At 47.1% G+C, this 13446-nt stretch overlaps 1 protein-coding gene across 2 annotated transcripts in view; it reads right to left on the bottom strand.

Moving 5' to 3' along the window:
* The window catches only part of LOC128336345 (cytoplasmic phosphatidylinositol transfer protein 1-like), a 53292-nt gene that overhangs the window by 21285 nt on the left and 18561 nt on the right, over positions 1-13446 (bottom strand). For both annotated transcript variants that reach the window (XM_053275772.1, XM_053275773.1), the window contains exon 3: positions 9506-9654. In XM_053275772.1, the coding sequence (XP_053131747.1) occupies positions 9506-9654 (149 nt within the window). The remainder of the gene's footprint in view (positions 1-9505; positions 9655-13446) is intronic.

The following is a 13446-nucleotide window of genomic DNA, read 5'->3' on the forward strand; positions in this document are numbered from 1 at the left end:
AGCGAGAGGCAAGTCCAGATCATGAAAAGCAAAGAGCAGGAGCAGAATCCAAACAAATTGCAATATGGCAAAACGAGCCAAAATCTGGCTATTGTCTGTGGGGTCAATCCATGCTCTTGTGTGTGATGTCTGAACTGACCCACTACCTAGCAATTTTCTCTCTCCCCTTCCGGATCTACCAGATTCGGAGAGGGAGAAGAACTGGTTCGGTGGTAGTGAGCATGAATGGCCTCCTTTGCTAAGCAGGGCCCACCTTGGTTTGCATTTAGATGGGCGACTGCATGCGAGCGCTGTCTGCTGTAAGATATTCCCTTTAGGAGATATTCCCTTAGGGGAGGGGGGCATAGCTCAGTGGTAGAGCATCTGCTTTGCATGTAGAAGGTCGATGGTTTAGTCCCTGGCAGCATCTCCAGGTCGGGCTGGGAGAGATTCCTACCTGAGAGTTTGGAGTGCTGCTGCCAGTCAGTGTAGACAAAATTGAGCTAGACGGACCGAAATTGAGCTGACTCAGTATCGGGCAGCTTCCTGTGTTCCTAATTGTAAGTGCAGAACTCTTTAGGGTAGGGGGGCATAGCTCAGTGGAAGAGCATCTGCTTTGCATGCAGAAGGTCCCAGTTTCACTCCCTGGCAGCATTTCCAGATAGAGCTGGGAAAGTCTCCTACCTAAAACCTTGGAGAGCCGCTGCCAGTCAGGGTAGACAATCCTGAGCTAGATGGACCAAGGGTCTGACTCAGTAGACAACAGCTTCCGCAGGGATGGGGCCGTAGTTCAGTGAGAGAGCACCAGCTCTGCACGCAGAAGGTCCCAAATTTAATCCCTCGCAGCATCTCCAGGTAGGACTGAGAAAATCCCCTGCCTGTAACCTTGGAGAATTGCTGCCAGTCAGTGTAGGCAATACTGAGCTCAATGGACTGATGGTCTGACTTGGTAAAAGGCTGCTTCCTAGTTCCCTGCCTGGTCATGAACTCCCACCCTCAGAGGATAAACAAGCAGGAATCAGCATCGCTTTGCATGCGGAAGAAAAGAAATTGAGGGATGTTTGCCTCTTTCACTTGACTACCACCCTTGATGAACTGCTCCCTCTCTCTTCCCCCACTTTAGACCACCTCCAGGAACCCCCCAGGCTTTCATGCAACTGAAAGACGCCTCTTCACCTGAACGGAGGGCTGCGGGGTGAGCGAGGCGAGGCCCTCCCCGTATCGTTCCGATTCAATGGCGCCCTCTATAAATAGCATCCTCCGAGAGCAGAGTCGTGAGAACTGCAGCTAAAAATACGGCCTAGCTGGATCTCCCAGCGGTTTGCTGATGCCCTGCAAGGCGTTGGATCCGCACAGACAGAGCTGTCAGAGAGACCAACGAGGCCTTCCCTGCCCCGGGCTGCCAGGCGTTCCAGCAAAGGCTCAAAGAGAAGGGGACCAGGTCATCAGGCTAGGAGAGATGCTTGCCACTACAGCTCTAAGCCAGCAGCTGCAGAGCGGAAAGGAACAGAGGAAGCAGCTTCCTACTGAGTCAGGCCCTTGGTCCATCTAGCTCAGTATTGTCTACACTGACTGGCAGCAGGGGCTGACTCGGTAGAAGGCAGCTTCCTAGGTTCCTACGTCTACACTGACTGGCAGAGTCTCTCCGAGGTTTGAGGCAGGAGTCTTTCCCAGGACTACCTGGAGATGCTGCCGGGGATTGGACTCGGCACCTTCGGCGTGCAAAAAAGGTGCCTGTCTGCTGAATGATGGCCCATCCCCTAAAAGGAATAGCGTACAGCCCTGGCGTGTGGTCTCCCATCCAAAGGCAAACCACGGTGGACCCTGCTTAGCAGAGTGGGCAATTCAGGCTTGCAACGACAAGAACCAGCAATCTTCCCCTAATGCTGAGAGGCCGGTGGGTGGAGGGAATGGAATTCCTGTTATCCAAAGCACTGGAGAGCCTGACAGACTGACTGACAGTTCTATTCAGCTTGGATTTGAATCCATTTAACCCCACTGAAGCTTATAGCCCCAGAAAATTCTGAGCTGAGGCAGGGTGGGTGGGGAGAGCTTGAAGTGATCTGCAAAGTCAAAATCAGGGCTAAAGCCAGATGCATCGTCAGACTGAATGCCAAGTAGCCAGATCCTAGAAAGAATTCCAAAGGATGCTGGGCAGGAACATAGGAAGCTGCCTTCTACCGAGTCAGACCACTGGTCCATCTTGCTCAGTATTGTCTTCACAGACTGGTAGCGGCTTCTCCCAGGTTGCAGGCAGGAGTCTCCCTCAGCTCTATCTCGGAGATGCCGGGGAGGAAACTTGGAGCCTTCTGCATGCAAGCAAGCAGGTGCATTTCCCTGAGCGGCCCCATCCCCTAAGGGGAATATTTTGCAGTATCTACGAACAATACTGAGATTGATGGGCCAATATTCTGACTTGTTAGGAGGCAGCTAACAACGTATATGAGTCCCTATGGCTCATCTGCGATAAGCTCATTCATTCTGTCAAGGGTCCACTGCCAGCCTGCTCAATTCTGAGGCTGGCTCCTTGACTGAAAGGCAAGTTGTCAAATGGAAGACCCAGAGGCCTCCGGACAGATCAGCAAAGCAGATCTCAGCCTGGCTGGAGACCGTGGCCTCATTGAGTCCGTTAAATAAAGTGGCCTTTTCCTCGGATGTGAAAGGGCATTGCTCTGGTCCCCTCGGTGGCTCCAGGGGTTGAAAGAAGAATGAAGGATGAGTGGTGACCATGTTGAGGCGAGAGGGAGATGGTTCTCCTTCCGCAGGGAAAGCTTTGTGCTGCAGGAGACGGTTTTCTGCCTTCTCAAGACAGGTTGAGCTGTGACAAGATAATAATGAACCAAACAGCACCACAGAAGGTAATGATCACAAACTTTCGATGGATTAAGGGATTTGGTCCAGAGCAGAACAAGGAGAAGCCACCTAATGGCGCAGTGGGGAAGTAACTTGCCCAGTGAGCAAGAGGTTGCTGGTTCGAATCCCCGCTGGTATGTTCCCCAGACTATGGGAATCACCTATATCAGGCAGCAGCGATATAGGAAGATGCTGAAAGGCATCATCTCACACTGCGCGGGAGATGGCAATGGTCAACCCTTCCTGTATTCTACCCAAGAAAGCCAAGGGGCTCTGTGGTTGCTAGGAGTCAACACCGACTCATAGGAACATAGGAAGCTGCCATATACTGAGTCAGACCCTTGGTCCATCTAGCCCAGTTCTGTCTACCCTGACTGGCAGCAGCTCTCAAAGGTTTCAGGCAGGAGTCTTTTCCTGCCTTACCTGGAGATATTGCTAGGGACAGAATCTACTGCTGAGCTACGGCTCCATCCCCATATTAATTTTGGAACTCTGGCCGTCTTAATCAAGAAGTTTTCATAATCCCATCTCCCTAATCAAGACGACTATTCAGAATAGCCTGCTTCTTCATATCAAGCTAGCTAGAGCCAATGGCTAAGCTTTTGGCCGATCAGACATAGCTGGCGTTTGTTTCCCCTTATTTATATTTTGGCAGGTGGCTCATCTACAAGAACAGGATAGGCCAGCGGAAAGTTGTGCCAGGACATAAAAATAGCTCATTCTTGGCATTTGGTGAGACCAGGAGGCCAGGGCTGATGGGAACAGAGAACCAGTTGAGCAGGAAACTGGATGAACGCCCGCTACGAATAAATCCCTGGAACTTACGCCAAGGGGCTGCACGCCTCTGTCATGCTCTGCTCCTTCAAAGGAGGCCTATTCAAAGGTGGGCATCAAAGGTGGAGGAAGCGTGAAGGATGGCTTCTATATCCGTATGCGCCAATATAATATCTTTATATGCATATCGAGAGTTACAGTTTCCTCGTGTCTGGATGTTTTTAAGAAGGACCTATAGACATACCTGTTAAGTCCGGCTTTTAGTGTATAGTTTTAAAGCCTCGGTTTTAGAGTCCTTATTGTACTTTATTTATTTGATTTATTTGATTTATATACCGCCCTTCCAAAAATGGCTCAGGGCGGTTTTAAATTGTTTTAATTATGTTCATATTTTAATTGGTTTTATATTGTGAACCGCTCAGGGACTCCTGTGTGTGTGTGGTATATAAATGTGCTAAAATAAAATAAAATAAAATCATCTAGGGTAGCCAAAGTGTCCTCAAAGAAGAATACTAATACAAACAGCAGATTCGTAACTCTTCATAAATAGGTACTTGTTTGCTTTTGTAGAGTCCTTTCGTTTTCGAAAGCCCTTCATTTTCTAAAGCTCTTCCTGGTGGGTGTGACAAGTCACCGTTACTCTGGGTCAAAGGCAGGGCAGTAGTCCCTGTGACAGGCATTCCAAGATGTTGCTGACTACAGCTCCCATAATCCCCAGCCAGAGACCATTATAGCATGATGGGAACTGTTGCCCCCAAACAGCTGGAGGGGCTGTGCAGCCTTAGCCTATATGGATAGGCCAGAGTCCTTCGTTCAGTCTCTGGCAGGATCCCCAGATAGCACTAGGAAAGACTCCTGCCTGAAAGGCAATCCTGAGCGAAAAGGATCCGGGCTCTGATTCAGTGGAAGACAGCTTCATCAGGAGCATCCATAACTCAGAGGGATAGCTTTGCATACAGAAGGGCCATATGCAAATTTTGACCTCTCCAGGTAGGACTGTGAAAGATCTCAAACTGAAACCCTGGAGTGACAGCCCCTTTACCAGTTCACTGGTCCTGGTACTACCTTCCTGGTACTACCAGGAAGTCCAGACAACAGTGAGCTAGATGGACGAGTGATCTGGTAAAGGGGCTGTCACTGAGGACTAGGGATGTGCAAGTCGATTCGAATTTGAATCGATTCGAGTGATCCAAATTAGAATTGAATCACCCCTGAAAAGGGCAACTGGAATCAAATATGAATTAGGTTTTAGAAATTCGGTTCAAATTTGATTTGAGATCTGTTTGGCACCTCACCTCATCTCATCTCATTCTACTGTTACAGTCACAGACCAGTACAATATAAACAGTACATTAAGTAAAAGATTAAAGGAGCTTCAAATACATTTATATCTAAAATTGAAAAAGTTAAGACAACAGTAATTCCTTATTAACCAATCGCCGACGAGTACTAATAGCACAGTTTCTAGCAACAATATTTGTAACTGTAAGCTCAGAGTCCAACAGTAACAAAGAACAATAAAAATGGCTCTGATGACCTGGAAATGTACCTAATAATGGTGTAATAAATGCTTCCCGGATATCCTTATAAAATAAACAAAATAATAAAACATGTTCGATGGTTTCAATCAAGAACCGCTGAGGGTAGACTATGACAACGAGCTAAGGTAAAAGCTGCTCTGTACTTAGGGATTTCGAGCCGTGTCAAATAATTCATTGGGGAAACTAAATATCTACGTTCTTCTGTGATATAGAATCTTGAGACCTTACCAAGATCAGTTTGTCTCTCACAATCTAAAATTCGCTGTTTAATTAATGATTTTGCTTGATCATATCCCACATTACATAGGAATAAGGAGGAAAGGCCCAATGTAGCTATTTTAGCCTCAATAGTCTGAATCCATCTAAATCGATGGTTGTCTTGTAAAACTAAAGGGGCTAATCCAGCTGGATGATAAACTAGTCTAAGCCAATAACCGAAAATAGTCAACCAAACATTGGCCTCAACCTTAATCATACCTGTCTCCAGGAGGATAGCAGCATTAGATGAAAATCTTGGAAGGCCAAGTGCAGTTCTTAAAAATTTAGACTGCACTCGTTCTAAAGTTTCCATGTTTGTAAAAAGGCCCAGCTGTAATCCATAGAGAAGTTGGCCTAACGGCTTAGCTTTAAACGGTTTAAGGGCCGCAGGTAAGTAGTGGCCTCCTTTTGTCCTAAGATATTGTAAGATGGCCAACGAACTTTTCTGAGCATTAGAGGGAATGTAGTTCCCGTGCGCTTTTCTGGTGCCACTAGCCTGAAAGATTACTCCCAAATACTTAAAGAATGTCACTTGTTCAATTGGGTGTCCCTCAATTCTCCAAACATGAGTCTTAGGCCTCCTAGCGAAGGCCATAATTTTGGTTTTCTGCAGGTTAATCACCAATCCATCCTTTTAACAATAACATTCAGGCCCTCTGATTGGTTAAAAAAGGTGCCAAGACAGGGTCGCATTGATTCAAGTTCAATTCGAATTCGAATTGAATTTTCGGACAAGATTTGCATTTCATTTGAATTCAAAATGAATTTTTGGAATTTGATTTGAATTTGAAACAAATTGAAAAATTAGAGCATCTGCTTTGCGTGCAGAAGGTCCCAGTTTCAGGCCCAGGCAGCATCTGCAGCTAGGCCTGGGAAAGACTCCTGTCTGCAGCCTTGAAGAGCTGCTGCCAGTCAGTGTAGACAATACTGAGCTAGATGAACCAAGAATTTGACTTGGTATTTAGCTTCTTACATGTCCACCATCACAAAGGATGAACCCACACCCTTCTCTTCCATCACACATAGCTGGAACCCACTGGCAAACGGTTTTGCAACACATACATACGGCAGACATGCTTTCCCGGCTACAGAGAATGATGTCTGTGTTGGGAATGCTTCACATGTGAAGCAGGGCCAACGGAAAGGGGGCTGAGTTGAGCGATGACATTTCTGTAGGTGGCTGCAGTGAAGGGGGCTCACCTCTTTGTCTTCTGCTGAGCAACTGTCAGAATGGGTGACAAGTTAATTGGAAAGCAGAGAACAAAGGGGTGAGGTAAAGCTGCAAAACACTGAGTCAGCAAGGGACAAGGAGGGGGGAAGGCGCCTTGGCTCAGGGGTAGAGCACCTGCCTGGCATGCAGAAGGACCCAGGTTTTGAGCCCGCACCTCTGCCACGGCTGGAGGGAACAGCCCTGTCTTCATCCTCTGACTTGGATGAATCCCTGAAGCCCTAGCAGTCCATGAGCTGGGGAGGGGGGGTTTGGTACCATTTGGGGGGACAAATGCCCATGGTAATTTTTGACAAGGGCCACCTAGTGGCGCAGCAGGGAAATGACTTGATTAGCAAGCCAGAGGTTAAGAACATAAGAACAGCCCTTCTGGATCAGGCCCAAGGAGGCCCATCTAGTCCAGCATCCTGTTTCACACAGTGGCCCACCAGATGCTGCTGGAAGCCCACAGGCAGGAGTTGAGGGCATGCCCTCTCTCTTGCTGTTCCTCCCCTGCAACTGGTACTCAGAGGCATTGTGCCTCTGAGGCTGGAGGTGGCCTATAGCCCTCCGACTAGTAGCCATTGATAGACCTCTCCTCCATGAGGTCATCCAAACCCCTCTTCAAGCCATCCAGGTTGTTGGCTGTCACCACATCTTGTGGCAGAGAATTCCACAAGTGGATTATGCGTTGTGTGAAAAAGTACTTCAGTTTGTTGGTCCTAGATTTCCCGGCAATCAATTTCATGGGATGACACATGGTTCTTGTGTTATGGGAGAGGGACAAGAATTTCTCTCTATCCACTTTCTCCACACCATGCATGATTTTATAGACCTCTATCATGTCTCCACGCAGTCGTCTTTTTTCTAAACTAAAAAACCCCAGATGTTGTAGTCTTGCCTCATAAGTGAGGTGCTCCAGGCCCCTGATAATCTTGGCTGCTGGTTTGAATCCCCACTGGAAACATCTATATTGGGCAGCAGCAATATAGGAAGATGATGAAAGGCATTATCTCATACTGTGCGGGTGATGGCATTGGTAAACACCTCCTGTATTCTACCAAAGAAAACCACACGGCTCTGCTGTCACCAGGAGCAATTGACACCGACTCAACGGCACACTTTACTTTTAGCTTTACACCCTCACAAATGGGAAAGAGGTGATAGCATGGCAAGACTTCAAACTCTCAGTGTGTTCTCCCACTTTGATTGTCCCGACCATCCGGCTTGTGGCAGCCAGAGGCACATTGGTGTTTTGAAAGCTTTTAAAAGTTTAGAAAGTTTGAAATGGAACAGACCGGTGGGTCGGTTTGATCAAACTGGTTCAGCAGCATGCAGTTCGGCTCAAATTTTATTCGGATTCGAGCCGAACCGTGGTTTTTGATTCGTGCACAGCCCTAACTATATCCCCTATTTTCCATCTCTGGTAGGGCAGATGTCAAACATCACCATGAGCATTCATACTGAGAGGGATGTGATGGCCAAAATGTGAGGGCCTGGCTCCTGGGCTTTAGCAGTGGTAAACTTTAGTAGTGGTAACTGGTGGTTCTCCAGATGTTGCGGAACTACAACTTCCATCACCCCCAGAAGTAATAAGTTGTAGCTAGGGGTGATGGGTATTGTAGTTCAGCAACAACCGGAAAGCTGCCTGTTGCCTGTCCCTGGACTATAGTGTACAGGTTCTTCAGCATCACCAAAGCAAGCAGCTAGGAAATGGGGCAACGGAGCCTTCCTCTAGGGAAGGGGCAGGGCCCGTTCACTTTGCCTGGACAGGAGACACAAAGACTGGCAGCCCCTCCAAGTAGCTGCTGGAGCAACGTCTCTCCTACGTTGCTGGAGCCAACGCTTGATTACTCCTGCTCAGAGCTGTCCAGAGTCCTGCCTCTTTTCTCCTCGGAGCTGTCCAAGGTATGTATCCCTCTCAAATCCCCTGACTTGGCAGAGATCCTAGCTTGGCCTAGAACAGGATAGTTTCCTATGAAAGCATGCGGTGAGTTGGTCTTCTGGTGGCAAGCATGAATTTCCACCTTTGCTAAGCAGGGTCTAACCTGGTTTGCATTTGAATGGGAGACTACATGTGAGCACTGTAAGAGATTCCTCTTAGGGGATGTAACCACTCTGGAAAGAGCATTTGGCTTGCATGCAGAAGGTTCCAAGTTCCCTCCCTGGCAGCATCTCCAAGATCGGGCTGAGAGAGACTCCTGCCTGCAGCCTTGGAGAAGCATCCATCCACTGGCGGTTGGTGACGTCTACCTTGTGTTTCCTTTTTAGACTGTGAGCCCTTTGGGGACAGGGAGTTGTATGTATGTATTTATATCTATGTAAACTGCTTTGGCAACTTTTGTTGAAAAGTATAGATCAACATTCAGATTTGGATTCTTTTTAAGATTGTGAATCTTTTGGGGACAGGGAGCCATTTTTATGTATTTATCTTTATGTCACTGTGTAAACCGCTTTGGGAAACTTTTGTTGAAAGGTGGTATATATAAGTATTCGTAGTAGTAGGAAACCTGATCTTGAAGAACAAGATCCTTTCTCTTGTCTCTGCCTTTCTTTGTCTCTTCTGCCATATCGAGTCAGACCCTTGGTCCATCTAGCTCAGTCTTGACTACACAAAACCTATTCATTCATTCATTCATTCGGAAACTTCTGTTGAAAAGTGGTATATAAATTTTTGCTGTATTTGTATTTGTCCTATTTTTGGTCCCTATCCTATCAGGCGCCCCCCACAATATCTTCAAACACACACACACACACACACACACACACACACACACACACACACACACACACACGATTGCCAAAGGCAGAAGAATCCAAGTCTTAATTCCTCTCCACCCAGCATTTTACCTGGGTGTTGGCAAAGCTTACAGCCCACCTTCCCACCTCTCACCTGGACAGGTGCACCCGTTTCTCTGTGAACTGGCCACAGCCATGGACAGGGTCCTCGTGCGGTTCATTTTTCACGACTTCCACTCCTTCACCTTTGTCGCTCTCCTGGTGGCTGTGCTTGCTGATGGTGTATAGCTGCCCAACCCGGTACTGTAAGGAAACATGAAAACATTGCCTCCATTTAGGACAGCCATTAAGAAGAGTTTCTGACCTGTAAGAGCTGTTTGACAGCAGAACAGTCTGCCTCATGATGTTGTAAGCTCTCCTTCGCTGGGGGTTTTCAAGCACCGGCTGTATGACCATCTGTCAAGGATGCTGGAGCAGATTACTCCACTGAGGAGTGGGTCAGATTAGAAGACCTCCAAGGTCCCTTCCAACTCTATGATAAATCTGCACAGCTGGAAACGCCCGGAACCCAAAGCTGAGCAAGGGGAGGATGTGTGTGGGTCTACCCACCGGATCATTTCTCTGCCACGCAGATTCTGTCCAACTGGGCAGTCCATATAGCCTTGTCCACTGTGGTCCAAAATTCTCTGTGATGTCCCACACCATGTGCAGCAAACACACCACTGAACTCCACCTTCATTCTTTCCAAAAGACCACCATCCAAAAGAAGACATGAAGCTGCCTAATGCAGAGTCCGACTTTTGTTCCCTCAAGCTACCCACCCCCACCCCCAAACTGGAGATGCCGGGATCAAATATGGGATCTTTTGAACACAAAATGTGCATTCCACCACTGAGCTATGAATCTGATCCTGTTGGATCAGACCAAAACGTCTATCTAGCCCAGCATCCCATTCTCCAAAATGGCAAGCCACATGCCTCTGGGAAACCCACAAACAGGGCAACAGCCCCCCTATGGTTTGTCCCCAACATCTAGTATTCAGAGGTACAGTGCCTCTAAACATGGAGGGTCTATTCAGCTTTCACCAATAGTCCACCAAATTTGCCTAATCCCATTTTAAAGCTATAGATAGTTCCAGACACACATTGTCTTCAACACACATACAGCAGTAGATTCAGGAACACAGGAACATAGGAAGCTACCTTCTAGGAAGCTACCTTCTACCGAGTCAGACCATTGCTCCATCTACCTCAGTATTGTCTACCCAGACTGGCAGCAGTGGCTTCTCCAAGGTTGCAGGCAGGAGTCTCTCTCAGCCTGTCTGGAGATGCCAGGGAGGGAACTTGGAACCTTCTGCTCTTCCCAGAGTGGCCCCATCTCCTAATTGGAATCTCTTACAGTGCTCACACATGTAGTCTCCCATTCAAATGCAAACCAGGGCAGACCCTGCTTAGCAAAGGGGACAGTTCATGCTTGCTGCCAGAAGACCAGCTCTCTCTGCAGATTTCCTGTCTGCATCCAGCATTTGATGGGGCCTGTACCCAGATTTGCTTTTAACATGAACACACAAGCCGTCATTCGCACAATAATATGTTCACAGACACCTCTATGTAAGCAGGAGAGGAGAGCTGGTCTTGTGGCTAAGCAGGGTCTGCCCTGGATGCATATGAAAGGGAAACGTGAATCCACTCTCATTTGCTACCAGAGAATCTACTCTCAGAACACTTCAGAAACAACAAAACCCAGTGCTCCATGGGCTTGCGGGTTTGGAGGTGGTTGGTACTCTATGTGCACTACACCACCACTCGCTCTCGGCCACCCTGGCGCCCCCCAAGTAAAGTTTTGGGGCTGCTGAAATCCCCATTATTCCCTATGGGGGAAAAGCTCAAAGATGTGCAAACTTAAGAAATTCTTTAAAAATCACCCCTTTCACCAATTTCTTTGAAATCTGGATGGTAGCAGACACCCATTGGGGCACTACCACTTGACCCACTCTTCTGCCCGCGAAACCCCTTTTCTGCCCTGAATCTGCCCCAAAGACATGCCAACTTCAAAAATTCTTTAATAATCACCCCTTTGCCCAATTCCTTTGAAATTTGGGTGGTAGCTTCCACCCCTTGGGCACTACCACCACCCCATTCTTTTGGCCCCAGGACCCTTTTAAAAAAATCTGAATTGATTCAGATTCAGAAAATTCAGGTACAAATCAAATCTATGGTGATTCGGGGGTGGGTGGGTCAGATTCGGACCCAAAACAAATTGGAGGTGTTTCGATTTGGGTACAAATCAAAATGAAAAAATCAATTCGTGCACACCCCTAGATGGACCAATGGTCTGACTCAATATATGGCAGCTTCCTATGTTCCTAACATAATGTCTGGACAGGACTTAAGCTAGTGACCTGATGCCACATCTTCTGATGCTGAATTCCAGTGGCCGGAGGATCTCAACCTTGGGTCCCCAGATGGTGTTGGACTACAACTCCCATCATCCTCAGTCACAATGGATAATGGGAGTTGTTGGGGACCTAAGGCCGAGAACCCCTATTCAGAAGCACTGTGCAAAAAGCACGTCTGGCTACACTTCAGTAGCCTTTTTGCAAAAATACAAAACAAAACACAACACATTTGCTCTGTTCCCTAAAATTACATGATGTTCCAACGCTCCAAAATTCCATTAAATCTAGAGAAGACACCCCCCCAAAAAAAACCCAAGAAAAACACTCTGTTCTATTTTTACAACTCATGGAGGCAGTTCTGCACTCCACCACCACCCGCGCCTTCCAGCCAACTGAAAAGAAAAATCTGGAGTTTTACCACAAGAACAAAACATGCAGGAAGAAATGCGACTAAGTAGTTCACACCCACCCCCTCACTCATCTGCCAGTACTGCTTCTCGGAGGGCCTCTCTTCGCCCCAAAGCATACACAGAGAATACGAGAACAGGGTGGGGAGAGACAGAATTGTTATTTAACCCACCCTGCGCAAAGAAATAGAGCATCATGGGACGTCAGACCGAGTTCTTCTCCCAGACACTTAGTTTTCTACATGCTAGGGGGTGTGTATGCATAATGCACATGCACAGGAGCATTGAACCATCCTCCCCACTCCCTGAAATGGTTCAGTCCAGGCAGGCCTTTACCGCTTGATTTACTTGAGATTATTTCTAAACTCAGAACACTCAGAATGGCCTGATTCGTGGTCGGATCGTTCCAACCACAAACCGTTCAGCGCATCCCTACATATTACCCAATAGGTTATGTAAGTACGGGGGTGGGGATAAACCCTGCTAAAATCTATCAAGGACTTCTTAGAGAAATATGTGCAAAGTTGGCTCGAATGGATCTTTAATTGTTGCAATAATAGTAGTATACTTGTACAATGATTAAAATGTGAGTTGTTTTTAATAAATTATTATTGATTACATTGCTTTTCCTGGCCTGCCTCTAAGACAGGGGTTTCCAAATTTAAGTTTCTAGATGATGTTGGACCACATCTCCCATAATCCACAGCCATTGTGGCTGGGGATGATGGGATTCATAGTCCAACATCATTTGGGGCTCACAGTTGAGTATCCCTGCTCTAAAGAGTTCAGGGTAGTACACAAAGGTTCCCCCCCCATGTAACCACACAACCACCCTGTGAGGTAGGTTTAGCTGCGGGATAGTTACTGGCCCAAGGTTACCTAAGGGACCTTCATGGCTGAATGGAGATTTGAACCTGGGTCACCCTGCAATTAAAAAAGAAAGTCCAGAAAAGATCTTTGCTACGAGACTGAACTCTGAAGATGTGTTCATTAGTATATCTTAATGAGTGAAATCACAGCAATTTCTCATAATCATTTAGGTCAGGGTTTCTCAAATTTGGATCCTCAGATGTTGTCGGATTACAACGTCCATCATCCCAAAGGCCATTGTGGATGGGGAAGATAGGAGTTGTAGTCCAACAAGATCTGGGAACCTTGAGTTTGAGGAAATCCTGATGTAGGAAAGCAAAATACAACTCAGAAATGAGGACTGCAAGCTATTATCCATCAGGACAAGATGTTAGTTTACACAGAACTATTGTCGATGCAATGGGATAGCAATTTAAATGA

This window comes from Hemicordylus capensis, chromosome 13 (genome assembly GCF_027244095.1).
Source record: "Hemicordylus capensis ecotype Gifberg chromosome 13, rHemCap1.1.pri, whole genome shotgun sequence".
Classification (NCBI taxonomy): Eukaryota; Metazoa; Chordata; class Lepidosauria; order Squamata; family Cordylidae; genus Hemicordylus; species Hemicordylus capensis.